The 21,402-nt window shown below is 36.3% G+C and overlaps 1 protein-coding gene across 1 annotated transcript in view; it reads right to left on the reverse strand.

Moving 5' to 3' along the window:
- Positions 1 to 21,402, reverse strand: part of SEC63 (SEC63 homolog, protein translocation regulator) — a 74,739-nt gene that overhangs the window by 50,900 nt on the left and 2,437 nt on the right. The window contains exons 2-4 of the mRNA XM_043592056.1: positions 7,231 to 7,330; positions 2,182 to 2,296; positions 537 to 649 (exon numbers count right to left, since the gene is read on the reverse strand). Of these exons, the coding sequence (XP_043447991.1) occupies positions 537 to 649; positions 2,182 to 2,296; positions 7,231 to 7,330 (328 nt within the window). The remainder of the gene's footprint in view (positions 1 to 536; positions 650 to 2,181; positions 2,297 to 7,230; positions 7,331 to 21,402) is intronic.

Genomic DNA, 21,402 nt, shown 5'->3' on the forward strand with positions numbered 1-21,402 from the left:
CCGTATTTAACTCTTTAATTCAATGCAAGAGCTATATGGGGATATGCCTATGAGTCCTGAAGAATCCAGCTAACTTTTACCTCTTGTAATATTAACACTCAAGGAAGAGCTACCTCTAATTTTATACACTCTATCCTGTTTCCCAAAAATTAAACTAGTCTTTACATAGTTTAATGAGACAGCTACATTTCCAAAACAAGAGAAATAGATCTAGCTTAATAAAAGCCTAGAAATGAAAACAAGGTGTAAGCATATCTTCTTCTAATCAGGATACTTCGAAAATAGCTCAATTAACTTACTACTTAATTTAACTAACATCACAGGGCAAAAGCACTACTTTAACTAATTTACTTAAAATTCAAGTTTAGTTAAATTAGCACTTTTGGGTTGTCATGCAGTTCCATAAATAATAGATTCAACACATGAGGTTTTTAGCATTTCAAAGTGCCCGACAACAATTTTATTTACTATTTCATTCAAATAAAGAACTTTCTTTACCACTTCTAAAAACGTGTAATGGGTCCTATGATACTTACGCTGCATAAGCTTTTGCTATCCTCATGAACATAACTTCATCACCTCCTTTATCTGGATGATATTTAAGTGACAGCAAACGATACTGTTTCTTAATTTCTGCTACCGTTGCCCCTGAAAGGAAAGCTTTGTTTTAGTAAAACTAAGCACAATGCTGTAAAAACATAATTCATCCCATTTTGAACTTAAAATATAAACTATTCAATATTTTCAGAGGGGCTCCTGGGTGACTCGGTTGGTTAAGTGTCCAACTTCGGCTCAGGTCATGATCTCGTAGTCTGTGGGTTCAAGTGCCACATCAGGCTCTGTGCTGACAGCTCAGAGCCTGGAGGCTGCTTCGAATTCTGTGTCTCCCTCTCTTCTCTGCCCCACCCCAACTTGTTCTCTCTCTCTCTCTCTCTCTCAAAAATAAATACTAAAAAAATGTTTTAAAATATTTTCAGAAAGAGAAAGTGTTTTCATCCTATATACTTGTCCCTTAAATTTCATCCCATGTATTTTTAATAAAAATACACTTATTTTGTCCAATATATTTATTTTATTGAGCACCTACATGTTGTGCAGTACACTAGGCACCAATGATTTAAGAGTAAAACTACATAATGCCACATTGAAATAAAAGGACAGTAACATTTAAATATCAAAGAATGATCACAGTAAATTAAGTCTCTCTGAAGAAACCCTCAAATCAAAGATTAACTTCCCTTCTAAGAAATAATCTGAAGAAAATCTGGTTTCATCTGCTTATCAATATTTTAATATTAAATAAATACTTAAGAAGGTTACCTTAGCTGTTTCCTAATTAGACTCAATTTCTATTAATAAACTTTTCATATTAATTTTTATGGCATTAAGTTGCCCACAAATCTTTTATTAGTCTTCACAAATCTTTTATTAGTCTTAAAGCAAATTTTGCTTCTCCAAAACAGAAAACTAGGTATGTTTCATATTTATATTATATTATATGAACCTCTGGATCAAGCCATCTACTGAGCAAATACTAGAAGTAAAAAAAGTGGTTTGGGGGAAAAATAGAAAGAGCACTAGATTCAGCTTGGCTACTAAGAAGTTATGGCACTCCTGGCAAGACACAATTTTTCAGGCCTTGTTTTCTCCATTGGAATAAAAGGCTAGAGGATCTCTAGCATTCATTTCAGTTCTAACTTTCCTCTGATATATCTAAAAGACTAATTTTCTATTGGGATCCATCAATCAAGTTCAATCAGGAAATCACCTAAAGGGTATATCCAAGATTACAATGAAACCAGTTCTTTGTAAGACACAAAGACTTAAACACACTGCCTTAGTGTCATCTAACAAAGGGTCATAAGATTTTTATCATTCAACCAACATAAATGAACTCCTGGTTTTAACTTTGCATTAAACCAATCCTACACAAGTCTTTAAAAAATACACTAATTTCTCATCTCACTTCAAATATTCTTACATTTTAGAAATTACAAACCAAGACTTACTAGAATGGCAATCAACATTTGTAGATTAAAAAACATATATACATTAGAATAATAGATTAAATATCCAAAGTCTCATTTCTTTAGGCACAACCCAATTTCTTTTAGAATTTAGACTTACAGTATTTTCATGGGATCAATAAACTAATGTGCATTATATAAAAATACTACTTACAGGATCCAAATTTAATACTTCATAAGGATTGTATTCTTGATATTCTCGGTCTGTTTTGGAAACTTTGTATACAAGGAATAAGAACAATGCCCATCCTGCAAGCAGAACTATTTTCCTGTTTAGGAAAAAGATAAGTAAAGTATAAATAAATACATCTATATGGTTTTCCTTTAAGAGTCTATAAAGACATTATGGCAGATCAAGGCAATAAAACAATCTAAAGTGTATACATCGCTATGCTATTGAGTCAATTCTACAATCTCTAGGTTGTAAACTCCTGTTACAGCCAGAACAGTGTCTTTTTTACCTATGAATTCTCTAGAATCTAATATAGTCTTGCATCTAGAGTCTTGCATGTGATATTCCCTCAATTACTATTTGCAGAATTTTATGTGTAGAACTTAATTCAACTTACTAACTTATTGGTCTCATTATATTAGATCAAAAAATATCAATACTAAGTATTCAGTAAACCATGTAATGTAAAAAAAGAGCTGCTCTTACCCTTGCAATTACACTTTTACTAAGATAAACTATAAAAAATGGGTCAATTATGCAATGATGAAGGAATAGCCTTGTTTATAACAGTAAAACTTCAGAAACAAACTCAATGTCCATTTATATAGAACTAATTAAATAAACCATTTATAGGAGATTAATTAAATAAACCAAGACACAACCAAACAATTAGCCAACACAGATATAGAAAGATGCACATATAGGTTAAAAAAGGATATAAAGGAACATATGGTTTGGAAAAAACCTAATTTCTCCTCTCCAATATGTTTTATTTAGTAAAAATATTTAAAAGACTGATATTAGCAGTGTTGGAGAGGCTAAAGAGAAAAGGAAGACTCATACACTCTAAACTCTGAAAAAATATCTGGCAATACGGTCAAAAACCCTAAAGTACACACCCTTTTAACAATCTACCTCAAGAAATTTAGAAGGAAATAAACTAGAATTAAGTATACAAAGGATAAAAAACTGGTCACAGATATAAATAACAGCAGAAAACAAACACAGAGATGTCCATCAATAGAGTAGTAGACAAATAAATTAAAAGTATATTCATAAAGTGAAATATCATCTAGGCAATAAAGACAGTATTTGCTGTGGAAGATTATCTATTGTTAACTTTTTAAAAGAGGGACTCCTGGGTGGCTCAGTCAGTTAAGCGCAGGCTCTTGGTTTTGGCTCAGGTCAGTTTCGCAGTTTTGTGGGTTCAAGCCCCATGTTGGGCTTTGTGCTGACAGTGTGGAGTTTGCTTGGGATTCTCTCTTTCCCTCTTTCTCTGCCCCTCCCCCACTTGCACTGTCTCTGTCTCTCTCAAAATAAATAAATAAACTCAAAGAAAATTTTAATTAAAAAAAAAAACAGCTTTCAAAAATATATGTATTACATAATGCTATTTTTACAGATAAGTTTATTATAAATAAAAATATAGATGGTAAATCATCTTAATAGTGGCTATCTTTAAGTGATGAAACTGAACAATTTTTATTTTTTTATGCCCTTTAACATCAATTTGTTATGCTGAGTAGGAACTGTTAAACACATAAAATGAATCATAGGAAACCTAACCAAACAAATTGGAGTGACCCGTTTTCAAAGACAGAAAACATTCCATGTGTTTAAGCTCACTTGGTAGAAATCTAGCTTAAATATGTTTATTTGGAATGAGACTCTATGATCAAGTTCCAACCTACCTAATGACCTTTATCACCCTTATTTAAAACAAACAAACACAAAAAACCCATCTCCCCAAGCTCCCTAAGCTTTTCCCACCATCATGCTTTTGCTCTTGAATCTTTCTACTTAGAATTCCCATTCCCCATCTCTGCCTATCCAAACACTATTCATCCTTCCAGACTCATACCTCAAAGCAAGCCTTACCTTTGCCAAGGTCATCAACGGAGAAACAGCCAAAAAGAAGCAAAAGAAGTAAAACCATGTCTCTCCCCCTCGAACTCACTGCAAGCTCCTTGAGCTGTGGACAGTATCTCACTGTTTTGACTAACCCCAGAGTAGCTTAAACACAGTTGGCATTCAGATGCAAATTTATTTCCACCTGGCCAAAATAACGTTCTAATTCTTATTAAGGGCAAAATACAGTACTGCAAACGGCTTTCCATACTACCTAAACACCCAAAGACAAAGAGGATGCCGTAACTGGAACACTCTTACCTAGCTATGTAGGGAGAGGTAATTAAGAACATAGGCTCTGAAATAAAACTACCTGAGGTCAAATCCCAGCTTCACTACTTATTAACTTAGAGATCTTGGAAAGTCGCTTTCTCCTTTACAACTCGGTTTCCAATTTTTAGGGTAAATTTAATAATTAAATGAGATTAGGTATGTAAAGCACCTAGAAGGTGCCTCACTGATAGCAAACAATCGATTCCTGTTAGCTGTTCTTAGTATCTCTGACCCAAATCTCAGCTCTGACCTCACTCAGAGAAGCCTTCCCTGTCTCAAGCCAGAGTTGAGAGCCCTTCCTCTGCTCTTTCATGGCACCCACCTCACAGCCCTTATTATTATCATTACCTGTTTACTCGTATTTCTCACAACTGTTAAGTTGTTGAACCACATCTATTTGTTAATCACAATATATCAGCTCTTGGTACAACACCTGATACATACATAATAGGCATACAATAACTACTTATTGAATGAATAATGAAAATAATTTAAACAGTAATTTTCTAAAAATAAATGTTTATTCATTTTTGAGATAGAGTGTGAGCGAGGGAGGGGCAGAGAGGGGGACAGAGGATCTGAAGTGGGCTCTGTGCTGACAGCAGCAAGCTCAATGCGGGCTCAAACTCATGAACCATGAGATCATGACCTGAGCTGAAGTTGGACACTACCAACTGAGGCAACCAAGTGTCCCTAAACAGTAATTTTTAATTCAAACCCAAAGTTCGCTATACCTTCAATTTGTTAAAAAACACTTGAAAACCTACTTTATTCCCACACAAGTTAATAATTCCACATTTCGTTCTGCCAACTCCCCCAAAAGGCTAAGAAAGCTCAGAAAACAAAGATAAAAGTAAAATTGAAAACCACCAAAAACAAACAAATAAACAAGATTTAAAAGCAAACAAAGGTAGAAGGAAAATGAAAACACCTAGGATATGCTACACCCCATGATAGCTTTACATGTAGCACCTGGCTCTCTGAGACAAAATATAAAGGGAAGAGAAGACAATCTCATAACAGAATCCCTCAGAGGCTGATGAAAACTATAACCACCAATAAAGCCAGGTTTTCATTTCCTAAAAACCAAGCAAAGGTGGAAACATAGTGGATTTCATCATGATCCCCACCCAATTTTTAAAAAACATTATTTAGGTCCTGTGAAAAGATAAGCATTTTTCCCTACATATAGGGTCAGTGATCAACTTGTGAAGTCTCGTGTTTTTCTTTAAGCATATTTTAAAGGTCATTTTGGAACCAACTTCCACAAATTAGAGCATTATACAATGACTGCTTAATTCTGAAAGAATGCTTTAAGGTTATGGAGCAAAAAGGTTTTGATGGTTTCTGACCTTATCTAAAATTGTTACCAGTTATCTATTTAATTCTTCCTTACTTATAAACATCCCTTAATCTGTACTTTCATTTAAGTAAATCAGTTTGCTAATCACTGAAGAGAACTTTACACAATTGGGCTTTTTCCTTGAAAACTGAAGTTCAGATACTAACAAAGTGTTGACCAAAGCCCAGAAAAGAAGAGATTGGGAGGGCAAAAATATCTGCCTTGCTGCCTCATAAAACTATGAGAAGCAAAAGCAGAGTCAACAGTGAACATAAAACTACTCTTGTAAACACTAACTTTGAGTTTTAGTTTTGCATCGTTGAAGAACTCTTAACACCAAAGCTAAGATTTCCCTTCCTCTGGAAAGGAACTAAACTAGGCAAAGTCAAACCTTACAAAGAAAAACTATTTAAAACCCTTGAAGTTAGAGATGTTGAAAATTATCATCATCATTTAAACCAAGATCAAAAAATACATGGTTCTACTTTTACTAATTTCCTCTGCTAGTTCTTCCCCTCCTATCTACTGGATAGACAGATATAAGTAATTCACAAAATACAGTCCTCCTATAATGGCAACTCTTTCATCACCTATCAGATTCATCTACTACCTCAAAACTGACAACTCAGGGTGAAGGTCCAAAGCCTAGTCTCTAAACCAGCAGACCCCAGGCCCCCTTGCCTCACAAAATCAAACACTCCTGCTCTAATTAAAAATTCTAATGGCTTGTTTAATCAGATTGGCGTGCAAAAATAAAGGGTGACTAGGTCCCCGTTCCACCGCTTCTAGCTCCAGGAACGCTTCTAGCTCTCCAGGAGCGAAGAGAACCTCTTAGTCTCAGGTTCTTCATCTCAGAAAACAGCAAAAACATCTACTTTGTAGTTAATGATAAAATTAGGAGATAACACATAAAGCCTTAGCACATCTGGCATACAGTGTGTGCTCAATAAACCTTAATTATCACTATGAAATGCAAACTTGATCATGTCACCTCCCTGTTTTTGATAATCTTTTAAAGATTCCCCCATAATCTTTAAGGCAAAATTCAAATCCTGGCAAGATGCACAAGGTCTTCCTTCAAGATTTGACTTCCCTTTCTCCCATCCTCCCTCAAGTCAGAAGTACATTGTCTCAGGGTGTCTTGGGTGGCTCAGTTGGTTAAGCGTCCGACTTCGGCTCAGGTCATGATCTCATGGTTCATGGGTTTGAGCCCGTCAGGCTTTGTGCTGACGGCTCGGGCCTGGAGCCTGCTTCTGATTCTGTGTCTGCCTCTCTCTCTGCCCCTCCCCTGCTCATGCTCTGTCTCTCGAAAGTAAATAAACATTAAAAAAAAAAAGTACATTCTCTCTCCTAAATCATTCTGTTCAGACAGCTCTCAAACTCACATCTTACCCCTACTAAGGCTACAATTTCTTTAAACATATGTCTTATTCATCATTACACCCATATTTTATATGATACCTAGCAAAGAATAAGAAGTATTTTTTTAATTGAAACCAATTACTTACTTTACAGTAGGAATAATATTTGGCTGGGGTTTTAATAACCGTAAACGATACCACATACATCTTCCATATACTTTTCTGATATTCTTTAATCGAATTTGCTCTGTCAAAACAATAAATAAATAAGATGATAAGTTGAAGCATTTTTCACCGTGAAGACAAAACCAGTTAATAACATACTAACCTTCATTACCATGCTAAATTTTGTTGGAACATCAAAGTACTACCTTCTCAAATAACCTTTAAGAAAAATTCACAATATAGGTTAATTTTTCTGCCACTCCAAACAAATGATCTATCTGGAAAATTTTGTTCAACTACCAGGCAACCATTTGCATATGAGACTTAAATAACTTCTAATCAAAAAACGCAAAAAAATGACTTGAATCCAAAATACTTAGTCACATAATCAGTAATTTCTGAGAAATGCTTTCTTCCTTTCCCTTCTGCTATAGGAGGTACAGAAAGTATAAAATAGTTGAAACATGCAGCTTATTAAGGAAACTAAGCAGAAATGGTATTATTCAATCATGAAAATGTTAAATTAGAAAAGTCACCCAAACCCATAAGAAGTTAAAATAGGTTCATATAAGAGTTATGAAAGGCATTATTTTAGTCCTCAGAAAAAAATCTGCAATTCAACTAAAAAGAATTAAACCAAGCCAAAATATCATGTATTGTTTTACTAATAAACTCACTACCAATCACTTGAATAAGTCTCCCAAGTTAAAAAAAAATAAGTTATAAAATAAAAATGTACCAAAAAAAATAAAATAAAATTTAATTTAATTTTTAAAAAGTGTACCTCTTAGCAAAGATGGCATGCAGAAAGCAAAGGAAAAAAAAACCCTGCCCCTCCCAAAGCCAAAGCCAAAACAAAGGCTTGGAATGCCAAGAAGGCAGTGCTGAACCACAGCCACAAAAAAAAAAAAAAAGATCTGCATGTTACCCACCTTCTGGTGGCCCAAGACACTCCAAAGGCAGCCCAAATATTTTCTCTGGAAGAGCAACAAGCTTGACCACTATGCCATCATCAAGTTCCCCCTGAGCAATGAGTCAGCCATGAAGAAGATAGAAGACAACAATACTTGTGTTCATTATGGATGTCAAGGCCAACAAGCACCAGATCAGACAGATTATGAAGAAGCTCTATGATATTGACAAGGGCCATGGTCAACTCCCTGATCAGGCGTGATTAAGAAGGCATATGGTCCACTGGCTCCTGACTATAATGCTTTGGATGTTGCCAACAAAAATGAGATCATCTAAATGGAGTCTAGCTGGCTAATACTAAATATAAATTTTTTCACAATACTAAAAAAACCACAAAATCACAGTCCTTAAATGAGATGTTAGATAAGTAAAAGAACTTTGCCTATAACAGAATGCTCCAAAGCCACCATGTAAGAAGTCCAACTACCCTGTTACCACCACGCTTTGAGGAAAGCATCCACATGGAGAGCTAGGTGACAGGAGGTAGCAGAACCAACCAGGTGTGGTGAAGACGGATCCATAGAGGGAAAGGGGTGGTGACAGAAAAGGAGACTGGTAACATACAGGGGGATTGATCAAATAAGTTAATACACAAAGGATAACTGGACTCAGAAGGGAGTTATATATATGAGAAAATAATAAGAATGAATCCTGTGGTACTGAATTGGAATTGAAGATACTGCTATAAACTAATATATTTTAATAAAGGATTACAGACGTAGACTTATATACATACACATATAGGCACTGTCTATTAAGTGAGCCTAGGAACAGTGCGTGAGACCAATAGCAGTAAGCACACTAGTACCCAGATCTAGTTTCTAAATACCATTCTCCACTAATAAGAACAAGGGATTCAAGTGCCTTCCCACAAATTACAAAAGGGAAAAAATAATTTTACAGTGGCAAAGTATGGTAGGCTGAATAATTGCCACCCAGGAAGTTCAGATCCTAATAGCCAGGACCAGTGACTACATTATCTTACATGGCAAAAAAGACTCTACAGATCCAATTAAATTAAAGATCTTGAGAGAGGAGAGTATTCTATGTTATCTGGATGGATACAATATAGTCACAAGGGTCCTTATAAGGAGGAAGCAGGAGGGTCAAAGACAAAGAAGGTGATATGACAACAGGAGCAGATGGTGGAGTGATATCCTCTGAACATGGAAGGAGGAATCATAAGCCAAGGAGCCCAGGCATCTCTAGAAGCTGGAAAAGGCAAGGAAATAGACTCTAACCAAGAGCCTCCAGGAAGAACCAGCTCTACGAACTCCATGACTAGCCTAGTGAAATTGATTTTGGACTTCCAGCCTCCTGAACTGTAAGAGAATAAATTTACATTGCAATAATGTAATAAGCCATTAAGACTGTGGGAATTTGTTACAGCACCAATAAGAAACTAATACAGAAAGCCTGGCAGACATTATCTTAATCAGGTGCTCAGTAAACATTATCAGCAATGGGACAAAATGCAATCATATGCCATCTGATAGAACATAATAAGAGGAACACAGAATCACTTTTGTGAAATTCCTGCCTAAGATACAAATCTGAATCTAATCATGATTAAACACCAGCCAAATCCAGAGCCATCCTACAAAATAACTGACCTGTAATTTTGGAAGTCAAAAAGCTGAAGAACTGTACCAGACTAAAGGAGATTAAAGAAACATGTCAACTAAATGTCATGTGTGATTCTGAGCTGGATCTTTTGCTATAAACAACTTCACTGACACAAGTGACAAAACTTAAATGGGGTCTGAGAATGAAATGGTAGTAATATTGATTTTCTGATTTTCATGGTTATTTTCAAGACACTTGAAAATACCACTGGTGATTTTTTAATCTGTATTTCATTAAATTAAGCCTCCACAGTCTCCCATTTTCTATAAAACCAAGGAAATGTTTGATAAGGTTATAAGAACAATGCAGAAGTCTCTTTATTAGCCAGCTTGATCTATTAAAAGGAATGACATTCTCCCAATGTCTCTAGCCAAAAAAAGTACACACGATTTTCAGTTACGTAGTTTTGCACAATGTATATGTACCTTGTACGCCTCACTCTTCCAATCCAAAAATTAAATCTTAACCTTTTAGGAGAATACAGAAGTCAATCAATAAGTACTACAAGCTATGGTTTACACAGGAAGACACTGGCATTTAGATTTCCAGCACAATTAAACATTCATAGCACACATTCCAAATCTCTGTATGAATGATCTCAAGTGAAAGTAACTACCACAAGTGAGGTCTTTCCAGGTAGTTTTTTAAAAGACACTTAGAAGCTGTTTTTAAGTTCATTTATAAATTACTAGTGTTATAGCTAGTAAAAATTATGTTAGTAATACCATTTACTTATGATATAGTTTTTAAAGAAATCAATACACATTTACAGAAAAGGGAAATTACAAAGTCATAAAACAATTCTGTGACTTAAGCTATATAACAACATATTATGACTGCTCTCGGCAGGTGAACATAAAGTTTTTATGTCCGTGGGAATAGTACAGGTTTGGGAGAAGGTTAATATGGCTGCGCTTCATAAGCTATATAATGCCTTTTGCTAAAATAGTCACATCCATCTGCCCATGCCAGTATGATCTGCCAAGGTGTAGTATAACTGAGTGAACTCTTAGCACCATATTCCTGGAACCCAAAGAGCTGAAAGAACATTAGCCAGATCTTAAATCTTCAAACCTGTTTGCTTCATTACCGCAAAAGAATTTGTAAAACTCATGTACCTACTTGTAGGTTTCTCATTTGGCATCTCAAATTTTTCACCAGAAGTCTGAAGAGGTACAAAAGATGTCATTTCTGATATGAGTTGACATTTTAAAATAAAATAGTTCCATCACTTTTAAACACACCAATTAAACCTAAAAACCACAGCAATTTCATACATTTACCATTTACAACATTTCCCTTTACAAAACTTCATGAACAAGCCAGCCCTTCATTTTATTTCCCTCACATAATTTTATCCTAATGTAATATATTTTCATCCTAAGTCATTTCTTATAATACTGACACATACCTCTAAAAATTAATTTTTTTATTCCCTGTGACTAATGTTTTTCCCAACTTTTTGAAAAATTTCAAACCTTCAAAAAAGTTGAAAGATATCACAATGAAAACATCCTCCATCTAAATTCACCAAATGTTAACATTTTGCAACTCTTGGCTTTACCTCTAGTTCCCTCTTTCCCCTCCCACTTTTTTTTCTAAGTTTGTTATTTATTGGGGGTGGGGGGAGAGAAAACATGTGCATGTATGAGTTGGGGGAGGGGCAGAGAAAAAGGGAGAGAGGGAATCCCAAGCAGACTCCCCCTGTCAGCACAGAGCCAAGTTTGGGGGCTTGATTTCAGGAACAGTGAGTTCATGACCTCAGCTGAAATCAAGAGGAAGATGCTTAACGGACTGAGCCACGCAGCCCCCTCCCCATTCTTTTTTATCTAAACTATCTTCCAGTAAACTACAGATATCAAGATGCTCCACCTATAAATCCTTTAGCACATACTGCCAAAAAAATCAGTATGTTTATCATACTCAGGTTTAACATCTATAAGCTTTTATATGTTAAAATTCGATGCTACGTTTTTTGGTATGAAGACAACATAAATACTATAAATTGATAAATCACTAAAATTTGAGTAAAGTATCTGCTATGCTTTCTTTCACTTATAAGTTTGTAAATATCCCATATGTTCAAAAAAAGTTAAAACTCTAAATACTAAAACTTATTTTTAAAATAAAGGCACACTGTTGCCAATATGACACAATTTTAGACAAAAGAGCTTTAGACAAAAGAGGATTGACTAAACACTACTCACTATCATCAGATTATCTAAATTGGAAGATTTCAGAAACTTGGGTTCATCTGCCACCTATACCCCCTGCATACTCTGGTAACGAAGAAGGAAACCTGTTTAATTTATCAAATACTGTACTCAAAGTTAAAAACAGAACAGATGTATGCTACAGAACGGTTTTAAGTGCATCAGTTGTTTACCCTCATGATCACATGGCTGACTGGGAGCTGTGGTTCACGGCTGCTGCCCAGTACCATTAACAGCACTGTACCCCATGCCACTAGCCCAGAAGAAGATCAAAATTCAAAATGTGAAGCACAGTTTCCACCGAATGCGTATCAACTTCATACTTTATATTGGAAAATCCTAAGTCAAACCATTATAACCAGGGACCACCCGCAGGGTATTTTATAGGATGTGATTTTTTAATTTTTCAAATGTCTATTTATTTTGAGGGGGGAGAGAAGAGGGAGAGAGCACAATCAGGGGAGGGGCAGAGAGAGAGAGAGGAAGAGAGAGGAAATTCCAAGCAGGCTCTGCGCTGCAGGGCTTGCTTAGGGGCTCTATTTCATGAACCATGAGATTGTGACCTTAGCCAATATCAAGAGTCAGACACTTAACTGACTGAGTCACCCAGCTGCCCCCAGTACGTGATTTCTTAAATATGTAACTAAAAATTTTTTAATTTTTTTTAACGTTTATTGATTTTTGAGACAGAGAGAGACAGAGCATGAACAGGGGAAGGGCAGAGAGAGGGAGACACAGAATCTGAAACAAGATCCAGGCTCTGAGCTGTCAGCACAGAGCCTGATGTGGGGCTTGAACTCACGGACCGTGAGATCATGACCTGAGCCGAAGTCGGATGCTTAACCGACCGAGCCACCCAGGCGCCCCTGTAACTGAAATTTTTTAAATAAACATTTTAAGTAGAAAAGACATTACCCATAAAAGGATATATAAAGTGGCCAAAAACTATTCTCCTCTCATTAAGAAATAAAATAGTCAAGATCTTGTCACTTCTCTGCTTAAAAACCTTCAATAACCTTCCCATCCAAACTTAAAATCCAAACTTCTTTCCCTGGCTTATAGACATGCTCTGCACCCCAGCTCCCTCTCTGAATTTATCCCAGATTATTCTCCTCACCTGACATACCCTTGCCACTCTGGTCTTCTCTGTTGGTGGAATATGCCCAACTTTTTTTTGCCTTAAAGGCTCTTGTACACACACAACTGTTCATTCAGCCTATAACAGGCTTTTCCTACCCAATTCAAACCTCTGAATAACTGGCTGCCTTTTGTCACAGCATGAAGGAATGTTCTCAGGAAGACTCTCTGAATACTCTACTTCTCTACACAGTACATATCACTATCTGATATTTTATTGTTTATATGTAGTATGTCACTCATCTCCCCCACACTAGGATGTAAGCTTCAAGAGAATAAGGATCCCGCCTACATTGTTTATCCCACATTCCACTGCCTAGCACAATGCCTGGCAAATAGTAGGTGCTTAATACATAATTGTTGAATGCATGAATTTTCTCATTTAGACTTCCCAATAACCCTGAGGGCATGCATGTATGTATTATACTTTAAAAATGTTGAGGGCTGCCTGGGTGGCTCAGTAGGTTAAATGTCCCAACTCCTGATTTCAGCTCAGGTCATGATCTCATGTTTGTGAGACTGAGCCCCACACTGAACTCTGCACTGATGCAAACCTGCTTGAGAGTCTCTTTCCCTCTCTCGCTGCCCCTCCCTCTCTTTTTCCCTCCCTCTCTCTGTCAAAATAAATAAATAAAATTGACGCCCAGAAAGGTTAACTTGTCTAAAGGCACAAAGTATATATAATTATATAATGATACAAAGGAATAGCATATTAATCACTAAAGTATAGATATAGAACAAAGAAAATGAAAGCAAAAATAAACTATTAGGGCTACACCAAAATAAAAAGCTTTTTGCACAGCAAAGGTAATCAACAAAAAGGAAAGGCAACCTACTGAATGGGAGAAGATATCTGTAAATGATATATCCAACAAGGGGTTAATATACAAATATAAATAATTTACACAACTTGGGGTGCCTGGGTGGCTCAGTTGGTTAAGCATCTGACTTCAGCTCAGGTGATGATCTCCCAGTTCATGAGTTCAAGTCCCATGTCAGGCTCTGTGCTGACAGTTCAGAGTCTGGAGCCTGCTTCATATTCTATGTCTCCCAATCTCTGCCCTTCCCCTGCTCATGCTCTGTCTCTCTCTCTCTCTCAAAACTTAAAAAAAAAAAAAAAAAATGTACACAACACCAAAACCATAATTCTCTTGTAAGAAAATGCAGGGATAAAATTTCATGACCGTGGATTTGCCAATGGATTCTTAGACAATAAAAACACAAGCAATGAAAGATAAAATAAATTGGACTTCATCAAACTTAAAAACTTTCATGCATCAAAAGACACAAGAAAGTGAAAAGACAATCTATAGAATGGAAGAAAATCTTTTCAAACCATGTATCTAGCAGGGATTCATATCCAGAATGTATAAAGAACTCCTACAAGTTAACAAAAAAAAAAGATAAACAACACATCGAGCTCTGCACAAAAGATTTGAATGGACATTTTTCCAAAGAAGATATACATATGGCCAACAAACAAATGAAATGATGCTCAAAATCATTAGCCACTAGGGAAATGCATATCCAAACCATAATGAAATACCACTTCACATCTATTACAATGGCTATAATTTTTAAAGAATGAAAAATAAGCAAAGAGAATATGCAGAAATTAGAACCCATCTACATTGCTGGTAGAAATGCAAAATGGTGCAGCTCTGTGGCAGTCTGGCAGTTCCTCAAGAAGCTAAACATAGTATTACCCTATGACCCAGCAATTCCACTCCTAGTAATATATACCCCCAAAAAACTGAAAATAAGGACTTAAAGAGATACTTATATGACAATGCTCACTACAGCATTATTCACAATTCAATAGGGGCACCTGGGTGGCTCAGCTAGTTGAAGTGTCCCACTCTGGATCCTGGCTCAGGTCATGCATAATCCCAGGGTCATGGGATCAATCCCCACACCAGGCTCCATGCTGAGTGCAGAACCTGCTTAATTTTTTTCTTCTCTCTCTCTCTCTCTCTGCCCCTCTCCCCTGTTCATGCCTGCGCTCTAATTAAAAATAAAACAAAAAGCGTTCAACAGATGAATAAAAATGTGCTATATCCATACAATGGAATATTATTCAACCATGAAAAGAATGAAGTTCAGATACATGCTACAACATGAATGAATCTGAAAACGTTATGCTAAACGAAATAAGCTAGACACAAAAGGACAAATATTGTAGGATTCCACTTACATGTAATAACTCGAATAGGCAAATTTATAGAGACAAAAAGTAAATTAGAGTTTTTCAGGGGCTGGAGGAAAAAGAGAATGGGGAGTTATTGTCAATAGGTATATAATTTGTCTGGGGTGATGAAAAATATTGTAAACAGTGGTGATGGCTGCACAACATTGTAAATGTAATTAATGCTACTGAATTGTTCATTTAAAATGGCTAAAACTAGAAATTTTACATTATATATACTTTACCAAAGTATATATAATTATATAATATGATATAAACTTATACAGTATAAAATTTAAAAAGAAAAGATTCCACCTCAGCAGTATCTGAAGAATGTCCTGTTTCTTTCTATTGCCACCACCACTGTTCAGGCCCACATTATCCCTCTGCTTCTTAATCTCTGTTCTTTCTCATTCTATGAAACGTTATCACATTAATTTGCATACAACTGTAAAAATATGTTCTAAAATGTCCAAAAATGACATACTGTCAACCAAAAAACATATGAACTCTTCAGCTAGGCATACAAGATTCTCCTTTTGACTTAAATCAACTTTTCAGATCTTTTCTCACACTTAATCAATGAATGATTTCTGCTTCAACTGATCTGTATTTTTAACATGTTCCATGCTTTCCAGCCTCTGTACTTTTTGCTCATATGATTTCGTTTTTTAATTATTATTAAAGATTTTATTTTTAAGTAATCTCTACACCTAGTGTGGGGCTCAAACTCATGACCTCAAGATCAAGAGTCACAGGGCCCACCGACTGAGCCAGCCAGGAGCCCCCCCTCGTATGATTTCTTCTTTGGACCCCCACCCCCACCATTCAACCCATTAAATCTTTCTCATCCTTTAATAGTTTAGTCAAAATTGACCTACTCTCAAGAGCCTTTCCTGAACTCTAGATCCCCACTATCGTTACCAACCAAATGCAAATACTTTATCCACCTAACTTCCAAAGCACTTGTTTTCACTGCTCTTACATTTACTTTGTTGTGCTATGGATATAATTCACAGACTTGTCTAAACCTAATCCTTCCACCCCACCCAGATTACAAACTCTTATCAAAACAATGGCATTCATACTCCTATCTTCTGCCCTCCTGGTACAGGCAAACAGCTAAGGCTCAAACAATAACTACTAGATATAACCAAACAAGCAAAAAACCTACTTTCCAGATGAAAATCCCTTCATCCATACGGACACAAACACAATCTCAAAATGTAAAAGGAACGCCTTTTTAAGAGAATGAGCCAACATCTTTCAAAGAAACAATGTGATGGTAAGAATGTGTAACATTTCTTATTGATAAAGTCTGGTAACAGAAAACCTTTTTTAAAAGAAAGTCCAAGTACAGTATGGATACATTTGTTGTGACTTCCCTTATGTCTGAATAAAAAGTATGACTAAGGGAACAAATATCCGAGAAAATGAAAATAGGACTATCTTTGTTTTTCAGGTTCTTCCAAGATGAAGCAAGTATGCAGTATGACCTTTAAATAAAAACAACTGCAACAATGCATTTACTAATCCAATGTTTGTCACCACATCTACAAAGCCTAAATGCTGCACTGTAATTCATTATGCCAAGGTCCCAGCTGGTTTCCTCTGCTGTGTAGGACTTAAGCGTACATGTCTGATTCCCCTTTCTGTCAGGATAGATCAGAGGGAAATGACTTTATTTCAAAATGACTCAGACTTCTCAGATGTCTAATATCCCTTCAAGATCTAAAGTCTTAAAAAGACTATATGTTCTAAATTAAATATGAATGCTCATAAAATATACTCCTGTGAACAAAGCTATATGAGCCAGTTTTTTCTGCTAAATTCCATTCAACAGACTGAAATAATCAACTCCACTATAATTAGAAACCTAGATAAATCAATAGATAATTTTCAATTGAAATATTTCATTTGAGATAAAAATGATCATCCCCACCCTTTTCCCTGAACTCAATCCCAAAACTGAACTGATAAAAGTAGGTTATTATTGGGCCAATCACCAGGGTTGTTTTTTTTTTTTAATGTTTATTTTTGAAGAAGAGAAAGAGCATGAGACAGGGAGGGGCAGAGAGACAGGGAGACAGAGAATCCGAAGCAAGCTCCAGACTCTGAGCTGTCAGAACAGAGCTCGACATGGGGCTTGAACTTACCAGCCAGAAAATCATGACCTGAGCCAAAGTTGGAGGCTTAACCAACTGAACCACCCAGGTGCCCCACCAAACAGCTTTTAAGAGAGGGAGAAACAGGGGTGCCTGGGTGGTTTAGTCAGTTAAGCATCTGATTCTTGGTTTCGGCTCAGGTCATGCATGATCTCACAGTTCCTGGGTTTGAGCCCTGCATCAGGCTCTGTGTTGACAGTGCAGAGCCTGCTTGGAATTCTCTCTCTCCCTCACTCTGCCCCTCCCCCTCGTTGCTGTCTCTGTCTCTCTCAAAATAAATAAATAAAATTTTTTTAAAAAGAGAGAGGGAGGGAGGGAGAAATAAGTGAAAATTCAAAATCTGCACTCCACTTTAATTCTCTCCAAGGTACTTTTACATTCTATAAGTAGTCCAAGCTATCTTAGAGTTCTCTTTCTAATCTACCCATTCCCCTACATCCTGACATTTCAGCAGACTAATCAGCCTCTGAAATGGTCTCCTTCTCTATCTAGTTCTTCCCCACCCACCAACCTCCCATCCTCTTCTGCCAAATCATTCTCCACACAATGTTCCACAAGAGCAAAACTGACCAAGGCATTACCCTACTCTAAAAACTCCACTGTTTATCCAATAACTTACAGGATAAAGTATAAGCTTCCTAAAATGGCAAACTGACCATGTCATGAACTATTTAAAAACTTCCACTGTTTACCCAAAAAATTACAAAATAAAGTATAAGAGTCCTAAGATGGCTGATTTACTTTTAAGAACACAGCAAATCTCTACCATTTATTAAACATCTCCATGCTTTTGCATATACTTTCTCCTACCTAAGGGATACATTTCCCCCACCGACCCTTTATGACCCATCTCAAACAACCTCCTCTGCATGAAATACCCAAATCTAGAAACAGAATTATTCATTTCTTCCTCTGTGCTCTCACAGCACTTTCCACTTACCATTTCAATACTTACTATCGTGTGTTATATTACAGGAGGCAGTACAAGAGTAATGGCTAACAAGAGAAGCTCTAGCATTAAGACGGTTTTGGATCCAACACCCAATCTTCCAGCTAGAAGCTATACGGCTTTAGATAAACTTTCCTCCTCTAGGACTTAGTTTTCCTATTAGTAAAATTGGGATAATACCTGAGTCTGGCTCAAAGTGCTATTATGAGTGCATTCAGCACTACTTGCCTTGGGCTAGCAAACATTCAAATGAACAGCAGCAGAGCTGAGATGAGAATCACAATTATCTGTCTCAGGCTGGAGGGGGGTGTAGGGCCTTCCGCAACAAGAGGAAGGACCATGTCTACAGTCATCCCCAGAAGAGGAAGAAAAGGGGGAGGTGCACACACCGAAATGTTTAATTACCTCTGGGTGATGCGATTACAAGCAATTTTTGTTCTGCTTTCTTTGTGTGTGTGCTTTTCTGTACTGGGTATATACAACCTAGTAAGAAAAAAGTTCTATGCACTTAAAAATCTGATCCATCACCTAGAAGCAGTATCTAGCACATAGTTAATCCTCTATAAATACCTATCAAATGAAGGAATGTCTACACTGTGTTTAGTTTTGTGGGCATGTTTATGTGCATTTTATTTCTTTGCTTCTGAGAATCACTTCTTATAGGGCATATTATTATTATGCCTAGAAAATGAGGTTGAGTTCAGAAATAACAAAATAGGAACAAAGCTGGAACTTAAAGCCAGAACTTCTAACTTTCCAAATTCAGAGTTTTCTTACTATACTACGGAGCACTAAAAATGGACTCCTATTCACATCCCCAAGTCAGAGAGTTGAATCACTTGCACACTGTCTGAGAGGGAGAAAGCAAAGAAAAATAAAGAAACATAACTTTTTTTTTTAAGTTTTACTCATCCTTTCAAAACCATGGGGGAAAAAACCTGAGTACAGTATATCTATTTGTTTACTCCTGAATTAATTCTGTAAAATAAATAACTACTGTCTCTATTTTACAGATGAGTGAACTAAAATATATAGAAGTTAAATAACTTGCCCAAGATCACACTGTTAGTAAAGCAGCAGATCCAGGTTTCAAAACCAGACAGTTTTGAAACAGTAAGATCAAGGAGTAAGGTCAAATAAGTTTTAAAAAAATAAGGTCAAGAAATTAAAGAAACAATAACCTGGAAAAGATAATGATATATTTTATCTCAATTCAAAGGATCAATAAGCCTTCATCTATGGAACAGATAAAAGCATGTTCTTGATTATTTGAAATTCTAATATTTACAAGCAGTTATTTTTTCTTGTTAAATACCACTGTAAACCTGTATTATTAACATTGTTTTATTTATTTTAATGTTTATTTATTTTTGATAGACAGCGTGAGCAGGAGAGGGGCAGAGAGAGAGGGAGACACAGGCTCTAGGCTCCAGGCTCCAGGCTCCAGGCTCCAGGCTCCAGGCTCCAGGCTCCGAGCTGTCAGCACAGAGCCTGACGCGGGGTTCCAACTCAAAAGCTGTGAGATCATTACCTGAGCTGAAGTCAGACACTGAACCAACTGAGCCACCCAGGTGCCCCAACACTGTTTTAACAAATATATTCGGCTTTCAACTACAAGAACTTTACAGCACTGTTCTACAGGAAGTGCTTCTTAGCTATGTAAAACAAAAAGGCTAAAGCACTAGTGGTTGTTTTTTAGCAAAGAGCACATATCAAAAGAAATACACCATCTCCCAAAATGACAACTCTAGCAAAAGATGAGTACTAAGGAAGTTCTCTTTGCTAGCTACCATTTACATCACATAGGGACCTTTAAAAATAACCAATACACAGCACCCACTCCAGACCAATTACATCAGATATCTGGGGATGGGTATAAGTTGTTTTTTTTTTTTTAAAGCTCCCCAAGTGATTCTAATGTGTAGCCAGAGTTGAGAACCACTGTTCTAAGGAAATCTAAACCCTCTGTTATTACTTCATGCAGAGCTTTTGTCCATAATGGTCTGAAAAAGTATTCAGTCAACTTACTCAACACATTTGCAAACAACCAGGAGAGTAAAATAAATAGGACCCCGCAACTACTAAAAGGGGTATTAACTGTGAGTGCACTTAGCCCAATAGATTAGACAACAATCAAGGCTAAAGGATTCCATTAGTGCTCTGGATAACAGAGGAACTTCAATTAACATATCAAATATGCCAATGACCAAGCTACTTCTATCTCTCAAACCATAGATTTTACCATCTGTGAAATGGTGCCATAATTTCTAATGGACCCAAGAGCCCAATAATTCAAGAAAAGCAACACTGAAACAAGCATAAACCTTGAAACTAAAAGACCCACATGTATCATCATCTTGAAAAACAAAACAAAAATTAACCTGAACTTTAATGTAGAAATGCTGGCAAAGAAAACATTTTCATACTTTCCTGCAGAGAGTATCCCTGAAAAGTCAAGAATGCCATAAGAACTCTGAAATTCAAACTCATATGCCTACATTTTTACATCTGGCTACTTGCAGTTTCACAGGAAACTGAAATACAGTAAGCTTCAAAATCAAATATAAAAATATCCTGTTGTGTTAATCAAAAATACTACTACAGGTCCATATCCTTTATTCAAAACCCTTGAGGAAATACATATTTCAGAATTTTTCAGCTTTTAGAAACACAGTACAGTGTCTCTATCTTTACAAGCCCTTGAGGATCTACAACAACACCAATCATCAAACAAATTAGTATTCCAAATTAATATGCTATATTAATACTATTTTCTAAGTGAGAAGAATAAAGATTGTAAGTAGCCACCTGTTGATACAAGTCACCAAATTATTTTGCTGCAAACATCTGAAGAAGAACTTTCAGAGCTTTGGGTGAACCAATAATTCCAAGATTTCTCTTTGATAC

Source organism: Prionailurus bengalensis, chromosome B2, assembly GCF_016509475.1.
Source record: "Prionailurus bengalensis isolate Pbe53 chromosome B2, Fcat_Pben_1.1_paternal_pri, whole genome shotgun sequence".
Taxonomy (NCBI): Eukaryota; Metazoa; Chordata; class Mammalia; order Carnivora; family Felidae; genus Prionailurus; species Prionailurus bengalensis.